Here is a 16,267-nt window from a genome sequence, read left to right on the forward strand (position 1 = left end):
TGTAACACACACCAAGCAGTAAGAAATTCCAGCGCAGGGAATGGAACGATTGTTTTACGTTACAACAACATCGAATGAACAGGAAAAGGACGTCTAATTTTCATTTGCTGTTTTGCAGGTACATGCCAACAGCAAAAGACACAGAAAGGTACCAGTCGTTCAAGGGGTCTCCTTCAGAGCTGCACGTGGTGGATCAGTTTATGCTAGAGGTAAGAAGGCACAGCCCTAAAAGACACCACGTGCTATTTCTAGGACACTCTCTTTTAGACAAAACCACTACAAGAAACTGTTGTTTGGAACTTACATTTACAATCTCAGCCAGAATCAGTATAAGACCATTTATCTGATAATGAGTTGAGACAGGTAAATATTATGAAGACAACTGTGTGGATCCCTTTGTGTCTCCAAGTCATGTGCCCTCCCCTTCCCCCAAAGGAGGAGCTGATTTATTCTGAGCTAGATTTCCAAATCCTATAAGCATAAAATTGTCTGCATTTAACCATTCTTGTTCACAAGAAATGAGTGCCGTTGATTTTAATAATGTCTGGCCCTACGAGCATACAGTGTCCTCTTGAATTTGCATATGCAAATGATGCATATTCAAGTATGCACCATTGTTTAGCTACAGACTTAAGGCCTAGGATAAAATCAATGGATGAACACAGAAATTAGGAAAACTATGGTGCAGATGGATTAATAAATTAAGAGAGATATGTGCATGTTTTGGTATAAACATGGGGTTTCATTCCTTTTCTGTTCCATTCCATGCAGATGTGTAAAATCCCCCACTTAGGCCAGAGGCTGGATCTCCTGCTTACCCTGCGGGAGCTCCCTGCGAGCGTGAGAGACCTGGAGCCTGTAAGTAACGTGCCTGCTTCGTAGCGTGTTTGTGATCAAAATCTACCAGTTAGATGGCAGAGGGCCAAGTGACCTCAATGCAGATTTCAAAGCTGTGTAGTTGGGGAGGTTTTGGTTTTTTCCTTTTATTTATTTATTTTTTCTATAGCAAAATATCTCACAGTCCATAATGTGAGCAATTCATAGTGTAATAATCCAGGCAGCCTTGTGAATAAAAAACCATTTCATGGCACTGTTTAAAAGTAACAAGCAAAAAGGTTAAAAACAGAAAATTCATAAAATCTCTACAGGCCGTGGTTTGATAGCCAAGGGATTGTAAGTGACGTGAAACTGAGACAGGCGACACTTGAAATACAGCGGCACTCTCGGCTGGTGCAGTTGGAATGTGCTTGGGAATCCAATTCATTTTATCGTATGATGGTATTTCGCAGTACTGGTTCAAAATAAAGTACAGTAAAAAAAAAGAATGGAGAAAAATGAGGGCTCTGATACGCACGTATATACATGTATGTGCATTTAATGCCATCCTTATTCCCCGAAGGTTCAAGAAGTGGTCGCTAATGGGCCTGGCAGTGGAACAGAGTTCCACAAAGGAGAGAGAAAACAACAGGAAAGGATTTTCAAATTTTTATTTGGCGCTGTTAAACTTTCCTCTTCCTTTGGCCAGTGAGAAGACAGGAGTGAATTTCACCATTAAAATTCAATTCCTTTTGTGGGGACGTTCTTGCCCCACGAGCTGAAAGAATCAATCTGAAGTCAGAGATACTTAGAGCAAGTTTATTCCGCCAGCATCTTGTAGAGGTTTGCTACTTTCAGAAGACCAAAGGAGGCTGCTCACCCGAAGGATTACAGCACTGAATTGCAGTGTTGCAAACCAGAGTTCAAGTCCCTCTCTGCCTTTACCAGGATGACTCAGGGGTGGGGGGGATGCAAATAAACAGTGTTCCAGTCTCATGGACTGGATCTTCCTGTTCCAAACCGCTGCCTTACCTGCCAGGGTTCGTATATGCTTTGATTCAAAACAAAGCGTTTCAACACGATTTTGTTTCTATGAAAATGTTTCAAAGCTTTTGCTCTTGTTCTGCATGGGAATGAAAACAAAATTTGAAAGTGCTGCAAGTCCAAGTTGTTATCCTTTGTCTGGCTGCGATTAAAACCATAGTAACAGTGAGCAAAACTCAGAAGAGGAACAGATGGAAAACACTGGGGAGATGCACAGATTTCTGACCCTGCCTGCTACACCTTTGCTGTCCTCCGCTGAAACCAAATATTTGATTACTTGGAAGCTATTATATATACTGCTCGCTTTGATGGATATTTAAGGTTCATTGAAGAGCTGATTAGCTGTCTAAGTATCTTCTTCCTTCTGCACGCTAACGCATGTTTGAATGCCATAGATTATACTCCTAAAATTCTATGGGACAATCTGAATATTGGCTTTCAGCATCCTCTGTGATGTGCTATAAATGTTTCAACAATGGCTTTCAGCTCTCCCGTGCGTTTAATACTTTCTCTGTTTGTAAATGTGCGTGTCAGTGACTGAAGAAGAGAGGTGTGGTGCTAAAAAAAATTCCATTTCCTAATTTAAAACAAAACCTCCTCTTGTGTCTATAGCCCTAGAAGGGAGGTGGCTTCCCTGGGAAAGCAGAAATTGATACTGAGTTTGATTACAGGAAATTATTATTCTTCTTTGTGGGGAAACTGTGCTAAGAATTTTGATAAGATAACAGTCTTCAGCTGGTATAAACAGAAGGGAGGGAGGTGAAGGATGGAGAACCTTATACTGCGCTTCAGGCTATCTGCTTCCCCCGATGCCTGACATTTGGTGCAATCTGGTGCATTCAAACAGCAAAATACTTTTTCTTCAGCAGCATTTTTAAGAGGTGAGGTTGAAGTTGTTTTGGCAGGGCTGGTCTGGCAGCCAGAAAGGATGTGACCTCCACCGAGGCCGGGTAACCGTGCCAACGCCGGCCTTATCTTGGTGGGAGACTTTTAACTGGTCATTCCTGAAAACCCTTGGCTCGTTCCCCGAGGGAAGTTGGGCAAGAAGGTAGATGCCCATCAGATAAAGCTTGACTTGCTTCAGGTGGGGACAGCGAGGCTTCTGGCAAAGGGAAGGTATAGGCACCATTGATTTACTCACATTTTCAATTTGAACTGAAGGAAGATTTGTGTGTTTCAGCTAATAAACCAGAAAATCCAAGCGAGCAAGCAGCTGCAATCCAGCCAGAAATTTGTTGCTGTCTTGGAGTACATTTTAGCCATTGGGAACCATTTAAATGAAAAGGCTGGAAAAGAAAAGGCTAAAGGATTTCGATTGTCGTCTTTGACCAAAGTGAGTCAATATTTTTCTTGTCATTAAAATCATCATATTCTAAGGTACGTTAACCATTAATATTAACTCCCTTTTGCCCTGAATATGGAGAAAAGCAATCATTTTTAATGAGTAGCTAACATTTTAACATCCGCTTTTGGTTACACTAGAACGAAATCCTGTTTAACAATGTATTCTTTAATGGGTGTTATAACAAGTTGCATTTCCCCATTTTAGACAGCAGCACTGGCTAGATGGGGGCATTGGGGTGTTGAACACGCTGTGATTCTAATGAGGTAGAACACCAAAATGCTGACTGCCCTGATATCAAGATCCCCTGGCTGGAAGAGGCGTCTGAGTTTGATGCAACTTTAGATAAACTGGATTTTGCAGTTCTGTGCAGAGCACTTGTATTGTTCCTCCTCATTTCGCTGTGGCCACAGGCTGTAACTATGGCATTTCTTCCGTGACAGTCGCACTTTCATGGCACTGGAGTAATTTCTTAGCGCTTCCTTTTACTCTGATGCAAAGGTCTTTGCAACAAGTGGTTCAATGCCATTGTAAGGTAAAATTTCATAAGTAGAATGTAAATAAATTAGTAAATTGAAAGGTGTTGTGGCAAAACCAGCACAAAAGGGAATGCCATTTTCCTGCAATAGTTTTAACCCCGCCTCGTTGCCCTGCTGGATGATTGAATAGGGGACGAAGGTGGCAGTTGGCATCTTTGCTCTTTCCTGATAGAGATCTGCTCCACAAGAAGCATCACCTAGCTCTTCTTTCTTTAATTGTCTCTTCGTTGACCTACCGCTTGCGTGACATTAGGCCGACTTTTCCATTAGTTTTAAGGAAACGGCTTTCCCCTCTTCCTCAGAATTTGCCATCAGAAAACGCTGCTGCTGAGCGCAGGGTTTTTTCTCCCTCCTCCACCACCCAACAGTGGCAGAGCATCATACTTTTATCCTAAAAAGAAATAGATACAAATTTCCTAAGCTGCCTTGTACCTATAACACTGTTGTAAGATTGTGCCTGATCTGTGAATAGAAGAGAGAAGAATTTTTATTTTGTTTTTGTGAGGTATCTTCCCCATCTGGAGACTTTAATATATGAGTGAGTGATTTATAACTCTAGTGACAATTCTGAGACAAAACTTGCGTTGTCTTTTTTTAATATATATAAATATATATATATAATGGCCACAATACCACATCTATCATAATGAAAAATGCTTACAAAATAATTTTCTGCCACAGAGCATCTTCCCAGATTCAATTAAGGAACTTCACTATTTTCACGAACACAGCACACTGCTTTTAAGAGGAAAGGAATATTGGCTGTGTTTGGAGGTGCAAAATCATTTGCAATCAATTAGGATACCTTAGGTTAAAAAAGACCCCTGTGGATAAGAAGACACAAAAGAACAAGGAAGGTCAATGGATATGAAAGTGTAATGAATATCTGTGAAATGGCACATTGAAAATGACAAGTTTAATTTCATTGTGATTTCTATTCTTGTCAAATTTACCTGGGAGCTATCTACACCCCTGCTGTCTTGGTTTTTGGGTTGGGTGGTGTTTTGTTTTTTTTTAAGTATAATAGCTCGGTCTGTCAATTATTACTCTATTCCATTTACAGTTACCTCTGTTGCGGGGTAAGGAGAGGACGTTCACCTTGCTTCACGCCCTTGTGGAACAGATCTCCTTACATGAGCCTGATTTGGCTACATTTTCCCAGGAGCTGACAGAATTTGAAGCCGCTCCTGACGGTAAGAGGAAGGAGGGGGGAAAAAAATAATCAACAAATAAAAAAATTGAAGTCCTTCACCTTTTGTGGAAACTCCATCCTCACAATATGAATGATGCTTATTAGCATTTTTTTCCCTCTCTCTTCCCTTCCAGCTTCCATGAAGGGCCTCAGTGCTGAAGTTGATGGTATGTAAATGTGGTTTCTAAATTCAAAGAAACATTTTCATATGTTATGCAGTCATTTGGAACAGGCTTCCATTGCGCTCGTATAGTTTGTGAAGAGAGGTAAAGTTCAAAACATTAAGGTAAAGTGTTGCCATGGTGATACTTAACCTGCCCTGTTACTGTGAAGAATTTTTAAAAAATGAAATATTAAACTGTGTCCAGGTGGTTTAGAAATATAAAAAAAAATATACTGCCCATGGTAAGTAGAGTTTATAATAAACTACAAATGTTGAAGTGATGCAAGTGCTGCGTCAAAGTTTCAGCTGTAGCAGAGTCTCTGGGAGCAGGCAATGCAGTGGGAGAAAACTTCCTACAGTTCGGTCCTGAAGTTCAAGGATTTCTTTGAACCAAACCGGTGTCTTTCTCTAGAAAGGAGTCCAACACTAGTGAAGCTGACAGGAAGGAACAGAATAAGGTTGTTCAAGTGTGTCATGGTTGAGCCCCAGTTGGTAGCTAAGCACCATGCAGCAGCTCACTCACCCTCCCCCTGCCCCCCGGTGGGATGGGGGAGACGATTGGGGGGGGAAAAAGTAAAGCCTGTGGGTTGAGACAAAGACAGTTTAATAGGACAGAAGAGGAAGAGAAGATGTTGTTGTTATTATTATCCAAAACAAGTGTTGCACAATGCTATTGCTCACCACCCGACGACCAATGCTCAGCCCAGCCCCACGCAGCGATCTCTGCCCCCCGGCCAACTCCCCCAGTTTATATACTGAGCATGACGCCGTGTGGTGTGGGACATCCCTGGGGCCAGCTGGGGTCACTGTCCCGGCCGTGTCCCCTCCCAGCCCCTTGTGCCCCCGGCAGAGCATGGGAAGCTGAGAAGTCCCTGACTGGTGTAAGCACCGCTCAGCACCAACTAAAACATCAGTGTGTTACCAGCATTATTCTGACCCGAAACCAAAGCACAGCGCTGTACCGGCTGCTAGGGAGAAAATTAACTCTATCCCAGCTGAAACCAGGACAAAATGTAAAATAGACTTTGGGAGACATTTACGACCTACCATTGAGCAGTATCACAAGGTGACCAGTGAATTCAATGGATTTTAAATTGAATCCTTTGAGACTTGTACGGTGTTGAAAATTTATTAAAAAAAAAAAATAATCTATCTTTTGAAAATGTGGCATGGGTGTTCACTGTAACTACAGACCAATATATCCAATTTCAGCCTTTGATAACATACCTGAGTGATAGTTGCTCTCAGCTTTCGGTTTGAAAACCCCCTCGTGCCTGCTCTGCTGGGCTTTGGGAGTCAGCCAGGCGTGTAGCTTGAGGCTAAATACCCATCAACTTCTTAGGAGACATACGTAACTAAAAATAACGCTATTTACGTTCAGTGTCTTGTGTTCTTCAGGGACAATGTTGGCAACAATTCAAAATCACTAAATATTTTAAAGACAGTTTTAGAAAGTCATAGAAAAAAGTGGTACAATAGACATGGTACCAGAAACTGTTGGGAACTATGGAAGGAGGCGAATTATGGGAACGGGAGGAGATTGACCGGCCTCTTCCCTCCATGGATACATGATGGGCCCAGTGTAGATCACTCTTACCTTCTGAGTCCCATTCTCCAGGGCAGAGAGGGAAAGAGATGGACCGAATGCCACTGAACCAGCCTTTCTCATTATTTAGTTCAAGGCACGTCCTGGGGCTTGTCTGCTGCAGCTATTGCACAAGGGGAGGAAGCTGCTGGACGGCAGCCTGGGTCAGCTGCTGGAGCCAAGGCTGTATCCTCTTCTCCCCCCATTTCACACTATGAGAGGTCCCACGGTAGCAGTCTGATGTAGTGCTTAGTGCCACCTGACGAGATTTTTTTTTTTACTGTTACATAGAGTAGAATTTTTGTTCTTTTATCTTTAAAGGAACCCTGAACTTTCTACACAAAAATGTAGGTTTGAAGAATATTATTTTCACTGCTAGTCCCAACGCTCAAAGCTAGGAAAGGTCAAATTTATGGCTGCTGCATAACCATACTATCGACCTCTTCATTATTCTGCAGTTGCTAGTGAATTGATCACATACTACTTTTTTCCAGAAGACCTATGCCTCTTTTAGGATTTCTATTTCAAAACAGAAAGTTAATATGCCAAGAGGAACATATTATAGACCCATATTCTCCTAAATTTTCCGTGTGTCCTAAATTAGACATTTGCAGTCCTTCGGACACAACTGCATGCTAGTGAAATGTCTCATTTTCTTTCTCTTCTGTTAGTTTTAAAAAAGGAATTGGAAAACGTTATTCAGTGCAGGCGGCTTATTAAACCCAAGACAATCAAGGCAACACCCCAGGAGTCACAGTTCTGCAAGGAACTAAAGGTAACATTATCATAACCGTACTGTGGGCTGGAGGTAAAAGACGAGTAATCTGCTTAGTTTTTGCCAAGTTCTGCCCTGACAAGGCAGTCAGGAGCATTCGAGGGAAAGCGCCCTTTTATTCCCCTCTGGTAGTGTCTCATACCATAAACTGCAGCATGGGAAGGACTTCTCAGAGTTTCTGCATCTCCTGCTTTTGCTTCACAGGCAAACAGGCTGGAGTGGACGAGGAACAGGTAGCCCCGCTGTTGCCCACGATAAGCACTTTGGAATAAAAGCAGTTTTAGAGCACATATGAATTTGTAATAACGTCCTCTGCCCTCGGACAGAAGGGAAAATAGCATAGAGGAACATCGTCCAAGGGCACGCCTATGTTGTGAGCATAGGCTGATCTGAGATGATTGTGCCTGTGCTAGGAGCAGGACGAGATGGGCTAGAGGTCACAACGGTGAGGCAGCCGAGCAGGCTGGAGGGAGCCCAGCTCTGGCCAGGGGTCAGCAGAGCCAAACGCAGGGCTTATTAGCTCAGGGGCAAAGAACTTAATGAACTCTGGAGGGCACTGTGGTGCTAGTGACGAATGGGGCTACTTCCAGCGAGGGCGTTCCCCGCGGCCGTGGTGTGGACATGCCCATCTCTGCTGTCCCAGATAGCTTCGTGCTACGCTTCGCTGGGTAGCGTTGGCATCTCCTAAACCCACACGCTTCCTCCTCCCCTGGAACAGCTCAACGCTATGCTTCTTCAGTGCATATTAAGTTGTCTTGCGTATGTATATACATATATGTAAATGGATATGTTACAAAGGAACTGTGATTAAGAAGTGTTTCCAAAGTTAGGTTTCTAAAGCCTTGATCCTGACTCCTTAAGAATGAGCAGCTGGGATTGTTTACTTCACATGCAGAAAGGCTGGACTCTGCCAAATGTGGGTGGAAATAAGGACCTGATGATGCTTATCTAGTTCTGTCAATTTTAATAGATTTAGGTAGTGCCATTGGATGATACAGTAAAAAATTCTTGAACATTCATGTTTCTTTTCTTTTTATCTTTGATGTCCTAATACTTGCAAGGAACTGTGTGCGCTTGATGTGTGCTTATCTTTTGTGAAATGTGAAATTTTTGTGACGTGAAAATTTTGGCTTAAATTATCTTGTTTTCACTGCTGTTTAATTTCTGCTTTAATATTATGCTCCTATACCAAATTAATAAGTTTTATTTTATTACAGGATTTAATTCAGAAATATGAAGGGGAGCTATCCCAGCTGTCAAAAAGATGTGATGAAATGAAGAAGCTTTATAGCAACATACTGGTACATATCATATTAAAATGCAATGAAAAGAAATCTACATTTCTTTTAAAAGGGTGGGGGGGGTAGAAAGAAGTGCACATGCTTCATGGTTATACTGTCCACAGAAACAAACAAACAAAAAATCACATCTAATCACATCTGATGTGATATCTAATGTAATATTTTGAATTAATATCCGGCTTTATTTTTCTTGAGGACTTACAGCCCACTTTTTAGAGGGTCTATGGCTCAAGTATCAAAAAGAAAAGTAGATGTTGGCCAACTTTATAAATTTAATGCGTTTAACTGTGGAATGTTTTCAAGACGTTACAGAAAACATGTTATGGAAAACAACGTGCCTACCAGCAATCGAGTCTTTGGCTGGTAGGAGCTGCAAATCTTCTGTTCCTCGGGCTGAAGGTTTATTCTCGTGTCCAGAGCATCAGCTTAGCTACTGTTATTTGAATCTGAGAGAGATGGGGATAGAGATGTTAGTAGTAGCACAGATCTAAGAAAATGAGCAGAGCGGAAAGGAAGCTCCACAGGCAGAAGATTTCTGATAAAGAAACTGTCGGTTCATGTTTGGTCCTATGATATTCACCCACACGTGCACCGGAGAAGCACCTCATTTCCTCAGTCATTTTTGCCTCTGAACAGAAGCAACCCATCTCGGGTCCAATCCACCAGAAAACGTTTTTTGGGTCAGAGGGTCACACCAGAAAGAATGATAAAAGCTCCACGCTGCATTTTTTAACAGCGTAGCGTGTAGATTCCTCGTTTAGTACAACGTTCTTGGAGTGTGACAGGAATTCAGGAGGTCTCTGCTATGGTAACAGCATTCTCAGGCAGAACAGTCGCACTAGGAGGCTTTAAGGAAAGGGACAGGTTTGCCAAAATGCAATACTAGTCTCTGAAACTGGAATAGCTTCCTGGTCCTGGGATTAGGACGCAGCTTTAAGTAGTGGTGGTGGTTTTAATTCTGCCCCCCCCCCCTTTTTTTTTTTATGAGGGTGGTGGATTAGAGGTAAAGAAGTTTTATGATAAGCAAATGTTACCCAGAAGATGCAGCCAGGAAGACCTTTGGGGGACCTCTCTGAACAGGCATTGAAGAGCAGCAATATGTTTGACCAAGAACATTTAATTAGTAGTGTTTTACTAAAAGTAATATTTAACAATGCGCAAGGGTGTCTCTGTGTCTCTTGCAGCCTTTCACAAATGGGGAAAAATGCCTCGGTGTAGGGTAAGGAGCCAAACTGGTATGGTAGCACATAGATGAAGAACTCTGTCCCAAGCCGTCAAGGTTGAAAGACTGGGATAAAGCAAGAAGAAAAAGTAGTGGAAAAAATAGTGTAAATGAGAGAATGAACATGAGTGGAAATGGTTGAAAAGTAGTCACCAAATTTAAAAGGGGGGAGAGTCGTGCCGTAAAACCCTTGGGGGGACACTTATTGCATGAGGTATGGAAGAATTTAACCCATTTTACCCAGAAATCATCTTCAGAAGGAGTTAGTGTCACGCGGCTGGTCCTGCTTGCAGAGCTGTGCCGTGCCCAGTGAGCGCTGGATGTGCCCCCTGCACATGCAGACCCTCACCCTCCTGCACGGGCACTGTTCCTCCCCCGCAGCGCACGCTCGGCCAGGAGGTCACACATGGGATGCTGTGCTACGGATGTACCTGCGAGGCTCTTTGCTTTCCTTTCTTGTATTGGAAACTCTCATCTGAGACTCTTATTTGCATCTGAAGCGGATTTTATTTTCTGTGTAGCTGGAAGTTTTCTGAAGTTTTAACCCAGCTGCTTTTTGCCCCCCCCCCCCCCGCCCCCTCCCCCTTATTCTCTAAAGTTAGCCATTTGATATATTTCTCTCACTTCGAATGGATTTTTTCTTCTGAATAACGTTATTGCTAGGCAGATCTTTTTGCATATTTATAAAGCAGCAAAAATGTAAAGCAAATATAAAATAGGATGGGTGATCAAAGACCAGGCTATCATCTCAACAGCACTAAGAAGGAAGAGTCCAGCTTACCCGGGGGAATATCTGATCTGGAAATGTGTGGAAACATGGAAATCATGTTGCACATAAAACAAAAATCTGCAGGCCTACCTTTATGATTTTATATTCTGCTTATAAAATCAATAATGACCTTGGCATGTGACACTTATACGGAATGAACATTAAATTGGGGATAACTGCCTGTGGTATAGCTGTGGGCTATCAGCTTCTCACAGATGGGCTGTAGCTCCAGGAAATGCCTCTCTCGTTACTGCTTAACTGATGGTGCACCGTTGGTGAGTGGCGAGGTGTGCCAAAGATCAAGGGCTTGGAGCACCCAGGAGGTGCAATTAGGAACACAACAGGCAGAACTATTAATCAGGTGTCACTGGTTAATGGTAAAGTTTTTGTAAATGGATTATATGGGAATGGTTTCTTTTACTGTGTTTCTGATTTGCTCCTAAGAACACGTTAGAGAATGTCCAGGTGAACATGTTTAGGTAAGGACAGATACCAGTCGGAACCTTGCCGTGCATTCCTCTGAAATACTGAGGTACAAGTTCCTTGCTGTTCAGCCCTGGGAGGGCTGGGTCCCCCAGGAGCAGAGCAGCTCCCAGTCACAGCCAAGAGAAGAACTTGTAGCAACACACGATGCCTTTTCACACTTTTTGATGAAGCCTTTGAGCATGTCCTCTAGATTTGTTCTGCTCAATAAGAAAGCTGTTGCAGGCTGAGTTATATTCTTTAACTCATTGATCCCATTTAGGGGGAATCTTTGAAAATGATGACAAACCTCTTGAATTCAACCTTAGCAGCAGATTTAATACTAAAAATCCTTTCCTATCCTAGAACTAGAGAACCTATGTGGAAGGGATTTTAGCTAATGCAGGAATCCCTCTCCTAGGACTGAACTCTGTAGTACGACTGCCTTTCACCTCTGTTTTATAGTGGAGCAGGCGCGACGCCGATATTGTTCACATCTTTTTCAAAACTTTCCATCTGTTCACCTTTCTCAGGTGAAGGAAAGAAGAGACCAGGGAAAGGTGGATCTTTGATAAATTACTTTTTCTTCCCCAAATGTTTGCTTTCCTATGAATATTTTTGGGTTTTTGCAAAGCAAAATGACAGAAAACATTTTGGCTTGAACAGGCTGCTGCCATGCCCACTGTGGAATATAAACTGTTCCCCTACCGTACACATTTTTTTATGAACGGGTTCATGTACCCAACTGCAGAGCCAGGAAGCTTCATGATTTACTAATTTTTCTCCTCTTCAGCTGGAGATCCAGCCAGAGAGACTGGGTAATACAGACACCCAGGTTACTGAGGTAATGCAGTGACAAATCCTGGAGCTGCTTTAACTTGCGATGTTTTGGATCTCAGATTGCTGGAGATTTTGGCCAGCTCTAAATTGTTGTTGTTATTATTATTATTAATAATAACTAATGATTAAGAGCTTTTATCTTGTTCTTTCAATTCTATTAAGATCCTGGACATGGTTTAGATTACTTGGCTGTATTAACATGAAATATTCTTCTTTTTCAAATGTACAGGTGAAGTTTGGGGAGCCGCAAGACCTAGACTCTCAGGAACTCTTTGGATGGATATCCTCATTCATTAGTGAGTTCAGGAAGGCCTGTGCTGAAGTCATGACATAAGGACAACACAAATCTTATGAAGAGGTGAGGGGAAGAGAAGTCGAGGAAACAAAGTTTAAGTTAGTTGGTTTGAAAGTTTCTCTACTAATAAGAAGCACATAGTATATAGTCTGTACAGCAGCATACCTTGATTTTAAGAGTTATTCAATTTATAATGTGTAATGTGTAAGTGGTATTTGACCTGTAGGATCACAGATCACGTATGAACCTCTCCCTCATTTTTTCTGATGTGTACGTGCTTTTGTACTTTGAGATGCCTGTATACTCAGGAAGAAAACACTTTTGACATTTTATAATCTCTCTTTATAATATTTTCCTTTGTTATCCAGTCTTCTGACCGAGTTTTAACTATTACTTTCAATGAATAAGTTCCTGTATGGTGATCTAATTTTTCATTATTTTTGCTATAGTTTTCTAAATAATACTTTACAAGTTTCATAATGAAATGGGAAGCTGTTACCCACAGCGGAGAATATTTAGTAAAGAATTCTTGTTTATCTCTCTGCTGTTAAAACGTTGCAGGTTTAGATGTAATAGAGAAAGTGTCTGGCTGGGTGTTTTGTTTTGTTCCCCTCCCCAAAGTAGTACAATGAAATAGTGCTTTTTATGGCTAATGCCGTGTATTCAGGTAAAATGCTGCAGAAGTCAATCAGTATGTGAGATTTGCATTGGCAAGGAGTGAAAAATATCAGAAGCAAAATAAAAACATGTCATGAGGCATCTAAGTAATGGATATGGGAGGTAATTATCCACGGTTTTCAAGAGAGAAAATAATTCTGTTGCATTTGTTGGCTTTTACATACTTTTAATGAGAATAATTATCTGGAGCTCAAATATACCAGAAGAAAATGAGGCCTATAAATGCAGAGACAAAACGGATGTGTTTAACGTGGAAAGCAGAAAGTAGTTTGAAAAGGTCATTGATAAAATTTGGCATTTTCTCTACCAGTTTTGCAAACAGTGTTGTTTGAGAAAAAGTATGTTACCTGGCTTATTTTAGGCCTGACTGCCCAGGTCTCACAGTGTTTGGGCTTTGATAGAAATGCTGAACACTCTCCCTGACTTCAGTGCTAAAAGGCGTTAGGGCTAACCATCTGAAAGGCTTAGATGCACCTGCATCTACAAATTACCACAGCCCTCTCTCAGCTAGCATATAAAATTTCTCTATATCCAGTGTTGCATTTGCTTTTCTAGATGTGACCGCTGCGGAACATCTAGGTATTTAGAGAAAGGTCCAGTAAAGAGCCCAGACACCCACCAGCTAGGTGCTGCAATACGTAGATTTTAGTGCTGGTCATGTCAGGCAGTAAAGAACAATCACCAGGAGTACCGAGACAGTTGGACACTGTCTGGAAAGAGGAGATAAAAGAAGCCCAAGATTTTTTCTTGTCTTGGCCTCAGTACTTTAAAGGGCATCGCAGGCTGCAGTTTCTGGGAGCTTACAGCTTCTGATGTGCCATGACTGGCAGCACACCCCTATGTGAAAAGGCAGAAAAGTGTTCCTGCAGCTAATGAGTCTGTCACCAAAGGCAAGGGCTTCATTTCACATCAACCTCAATAAAATCTGATGAGGAACGGGGATGCGGCTGAACCCCTGCCCTCCACGGGTGCTTCCGTTTGGAAACTAAGTCTGCTCCCAAGGGCGGGCGCACACAAATTCTGTTTCGAAAAAAGTGAGCAGAGATCATAAATGCTCTTTTAAAGTGATAGTTCCCACCTCTGTTATGAGGAGTCACCAAGGAAGAGGAATCCTGCCCTGAAGATTCAAGTCCTTATAATCCTTCCCTTAAAGGAGCGCTCTGGCCAAGAGGTGTGCTGAGCGGGCAGCCCCTCATTCCTGGCCAGGGAGCCGTAAGCCCGGGGAAATGGCTTCCCCAGGAGGCATCAGGTGGTAAGCAAAGATGACAAGCAAAGAAGGAACCGCTCCTCCAGCTTTGTGACAAGCAAACCCGGCGCCAGCAGTGAATGCCAGCGGGCGTCACTGCTTAACTTCTCTGCCTTAAATCCACCCTTTGAGGAGGTCTGAAAAGGTCTTTGAGGAAGAGGCTCAACAGACTATGTATGCTTAATGTCGTCTTCCAGGCACCTACCTATCACACATAGAAGCTGTCTCATGTGAGGTAGAGGATGGCTGAACTAGAGCTCTGCATTGCAGCAGCAACATACCCAGCGGGTCCCCTCAGCTTTGTACCGCCGGTGTTGCTGCCACCCGTAAGCTCCTGCGTGTCTGCACTAGCAAAGCACATCATCGTGGCTTCTCGACAGTCTTGTCAGGGCTCTGCTTCCAGTTAAGAACATGCAGTCATGTTTCTCGGAGGCAAAAGGAATAAAATATAAGACAAATAATAAAATCGGTACCCCTGATACCTATTTTACAGGAAATTATTTAGAGAAGCAAATAAAGGGATTTAATTTTATGGAAACCATATTGGCTATATGTGCCTCAAGTCAGCGCCAGAGCAGTGACATCTGGTTGACACCGAAGTCAGTGGCATCTATCTACGTATCAGGAGCTACAGCTTACATCACTCATTTCTGATTGAAAGAGGAAAATTAAATTCCTTTCTAATTTCTTGCACCTCTAGACCACAGTGCCCCATGCAGTGCATGTACGTGCACTGTAAACAACACTTGCAGTTTTTGATGTGTTACTGCTCCAATATCGGAATCATCTTCATTTATATGTAAATCATGTAAGATAATCCTGAATACAAGTGCCATTTCCATGGTATCAGGATCCCTGCATCCCCGAACAGTATTCGTGATGGTCATGATAAGTTTCATGTTTTTCTACTATTACCTTAGCTCAGGAGTCCTGGGAAGTCTCTTTTAACGACATACTTTTTTTTCCTCTTTTTTTTTTCATGACTCACTCTTTTCCCCTAGTCTTTTTTCTCTATTATTATATCTAACAGCTTGTACTTGTTTTATAGCTCAGCTGGCATGGCCTCTTCCAATTAAAAATATATTCTACACAGTAGTCGATATCTGTGTCTTTGTGTGAATATCCTGGAGCATTAATTTAAAAAATTAATGTCCAAATACCTTCTTGGCAAGAAGTTCTAGCCCTTCAGAGAGCACAAAGCTTTCCTATGGAGTAGGAGCTTACTGAGGAGACGTGTTTCAATTTTCTCAAACAAGCTATTTCTTCAGTGCCTGTGAGTCTCAGAGAGCTCCTGATATATATGTAAAAATAAATAAATAACTTGTTCCCTACCTCATTCCTTTTTCCCAAGTGTTATTTTGCACAAGACTGGGTTTTTCAAGTCTCTCAGAGTCAACAGTATTACTAAGTTTTATTTGTATAAAGAATAATAGTTGCTACGCCTCAACATTTATTTGAAATTATATAGACAAGCTCCAAGGCTCCGTGTGGATCATGTCTGTGGAATCCTTCTTGAGCAGCCGACAGTTTCATCCTGCAAACCTGTAGTCATAAAAGTCAAAGCATCGGGTGCGCCTTCTGTTTGTGGAAACTACTACAACTGGGAGCGCTCCACCGGTAGCACCCTGCAAGAATCGGTAATATTTTTACATTTGTAAAATGGACATTTGGTTACTCGGTTTCCCCACAAAACCTACGAAGCTGACCTTTGGCGTAGTATGAAATGCGAAAGCTTAATGATGGCGTTATGTGAGTAGCTTTGCTCAGTAAAATCAGTCTCGATGTTCAGTTGTGTGAAGTAAGGCTGCGGGTCTGGTGCTGGACTGAGTCTTCTTTCACGACAGCTCAGCTGTGTAAGAGCCGCTCTCTCCCGAAGGAAATGGAGATCTCTCTTGAAAGTTGGTTTCCTTAAAATGCACACTACTGGTAGTACGTGCAGTACTTCAGCAAGGACAGGAGAGAGAATTCCTCGATCTCATGTTAAACATTAGTTGTCTC

The 16,267-nt window shown here is 42.2% G+C and overlaps 1 protein-coding gene across 2 annotated transcripts in view; it reads left to right on the forward strand.

Moving 5' to 3' along the window:
* The window catches only part of LOC142064232 (uncharacterized), a 46,546-nt gene extending 30,490 nt beyond the window's left edge, over positions 1-16,056 (forward strand). Inside the window, exons 10-18 of one of the 2 annotated variants that reach the window (XM_075108901.1) lie at positions 119-209; positions 772-858; positions 3,041-3,193; positions 4,805-4,934; positions 5,068-5,100; positions 7,353-7,456; positions 8,674-8,757; positions 12,280-12,408; positions 15,738-16,056. In XM_075108901.1, coding sequence (XP_074965002.1) covers positions 119-209; positions 772-858; positions 3,041-3,193; positions 4,805-4,934; positions 5,068-5,100; positions 7,353-7,456; positions 8,674-8,757; positions 12,280-12,384 — 787 coding nt within the window. In that variant the 3' untranslated portion in view covers positions 12,385-12,408; positions 15,738-16,056. Of the gene's footprint in view, positions 1-118; positions 210-771; positions 859-3,040; positions 3,194-4,804; positions 4,935-5,067; positions 5,101-7,352; positions 7,457-8,673; positions 8,758-12,279; positions 13,108-15,737 lie in introns of those variants that run through there. The other variant, XM_075108900.1, reaches the window with a different exon arrangement.
* The last annotated feature ends 211 nt before the right edge of the window (positions 16,057-16,267 follow it).

The sequence above is a fragment of the Phalacrocorax aristotelis genome, chromosome 13 (genome assembly GCF_949628215.1).
Source record: "Phalacrocorax aristotelis chromosome 13, bGulAri2.1, whole genome shotgun sequence".
Taxonomy (NCBI): domain Eukaryota; kingdom Metazoa; phylum Chordata; class Aves; order Suliformes; family Phalacrocoracidae; genus Phalacrocorax; species Phalacrocorax aristotelis.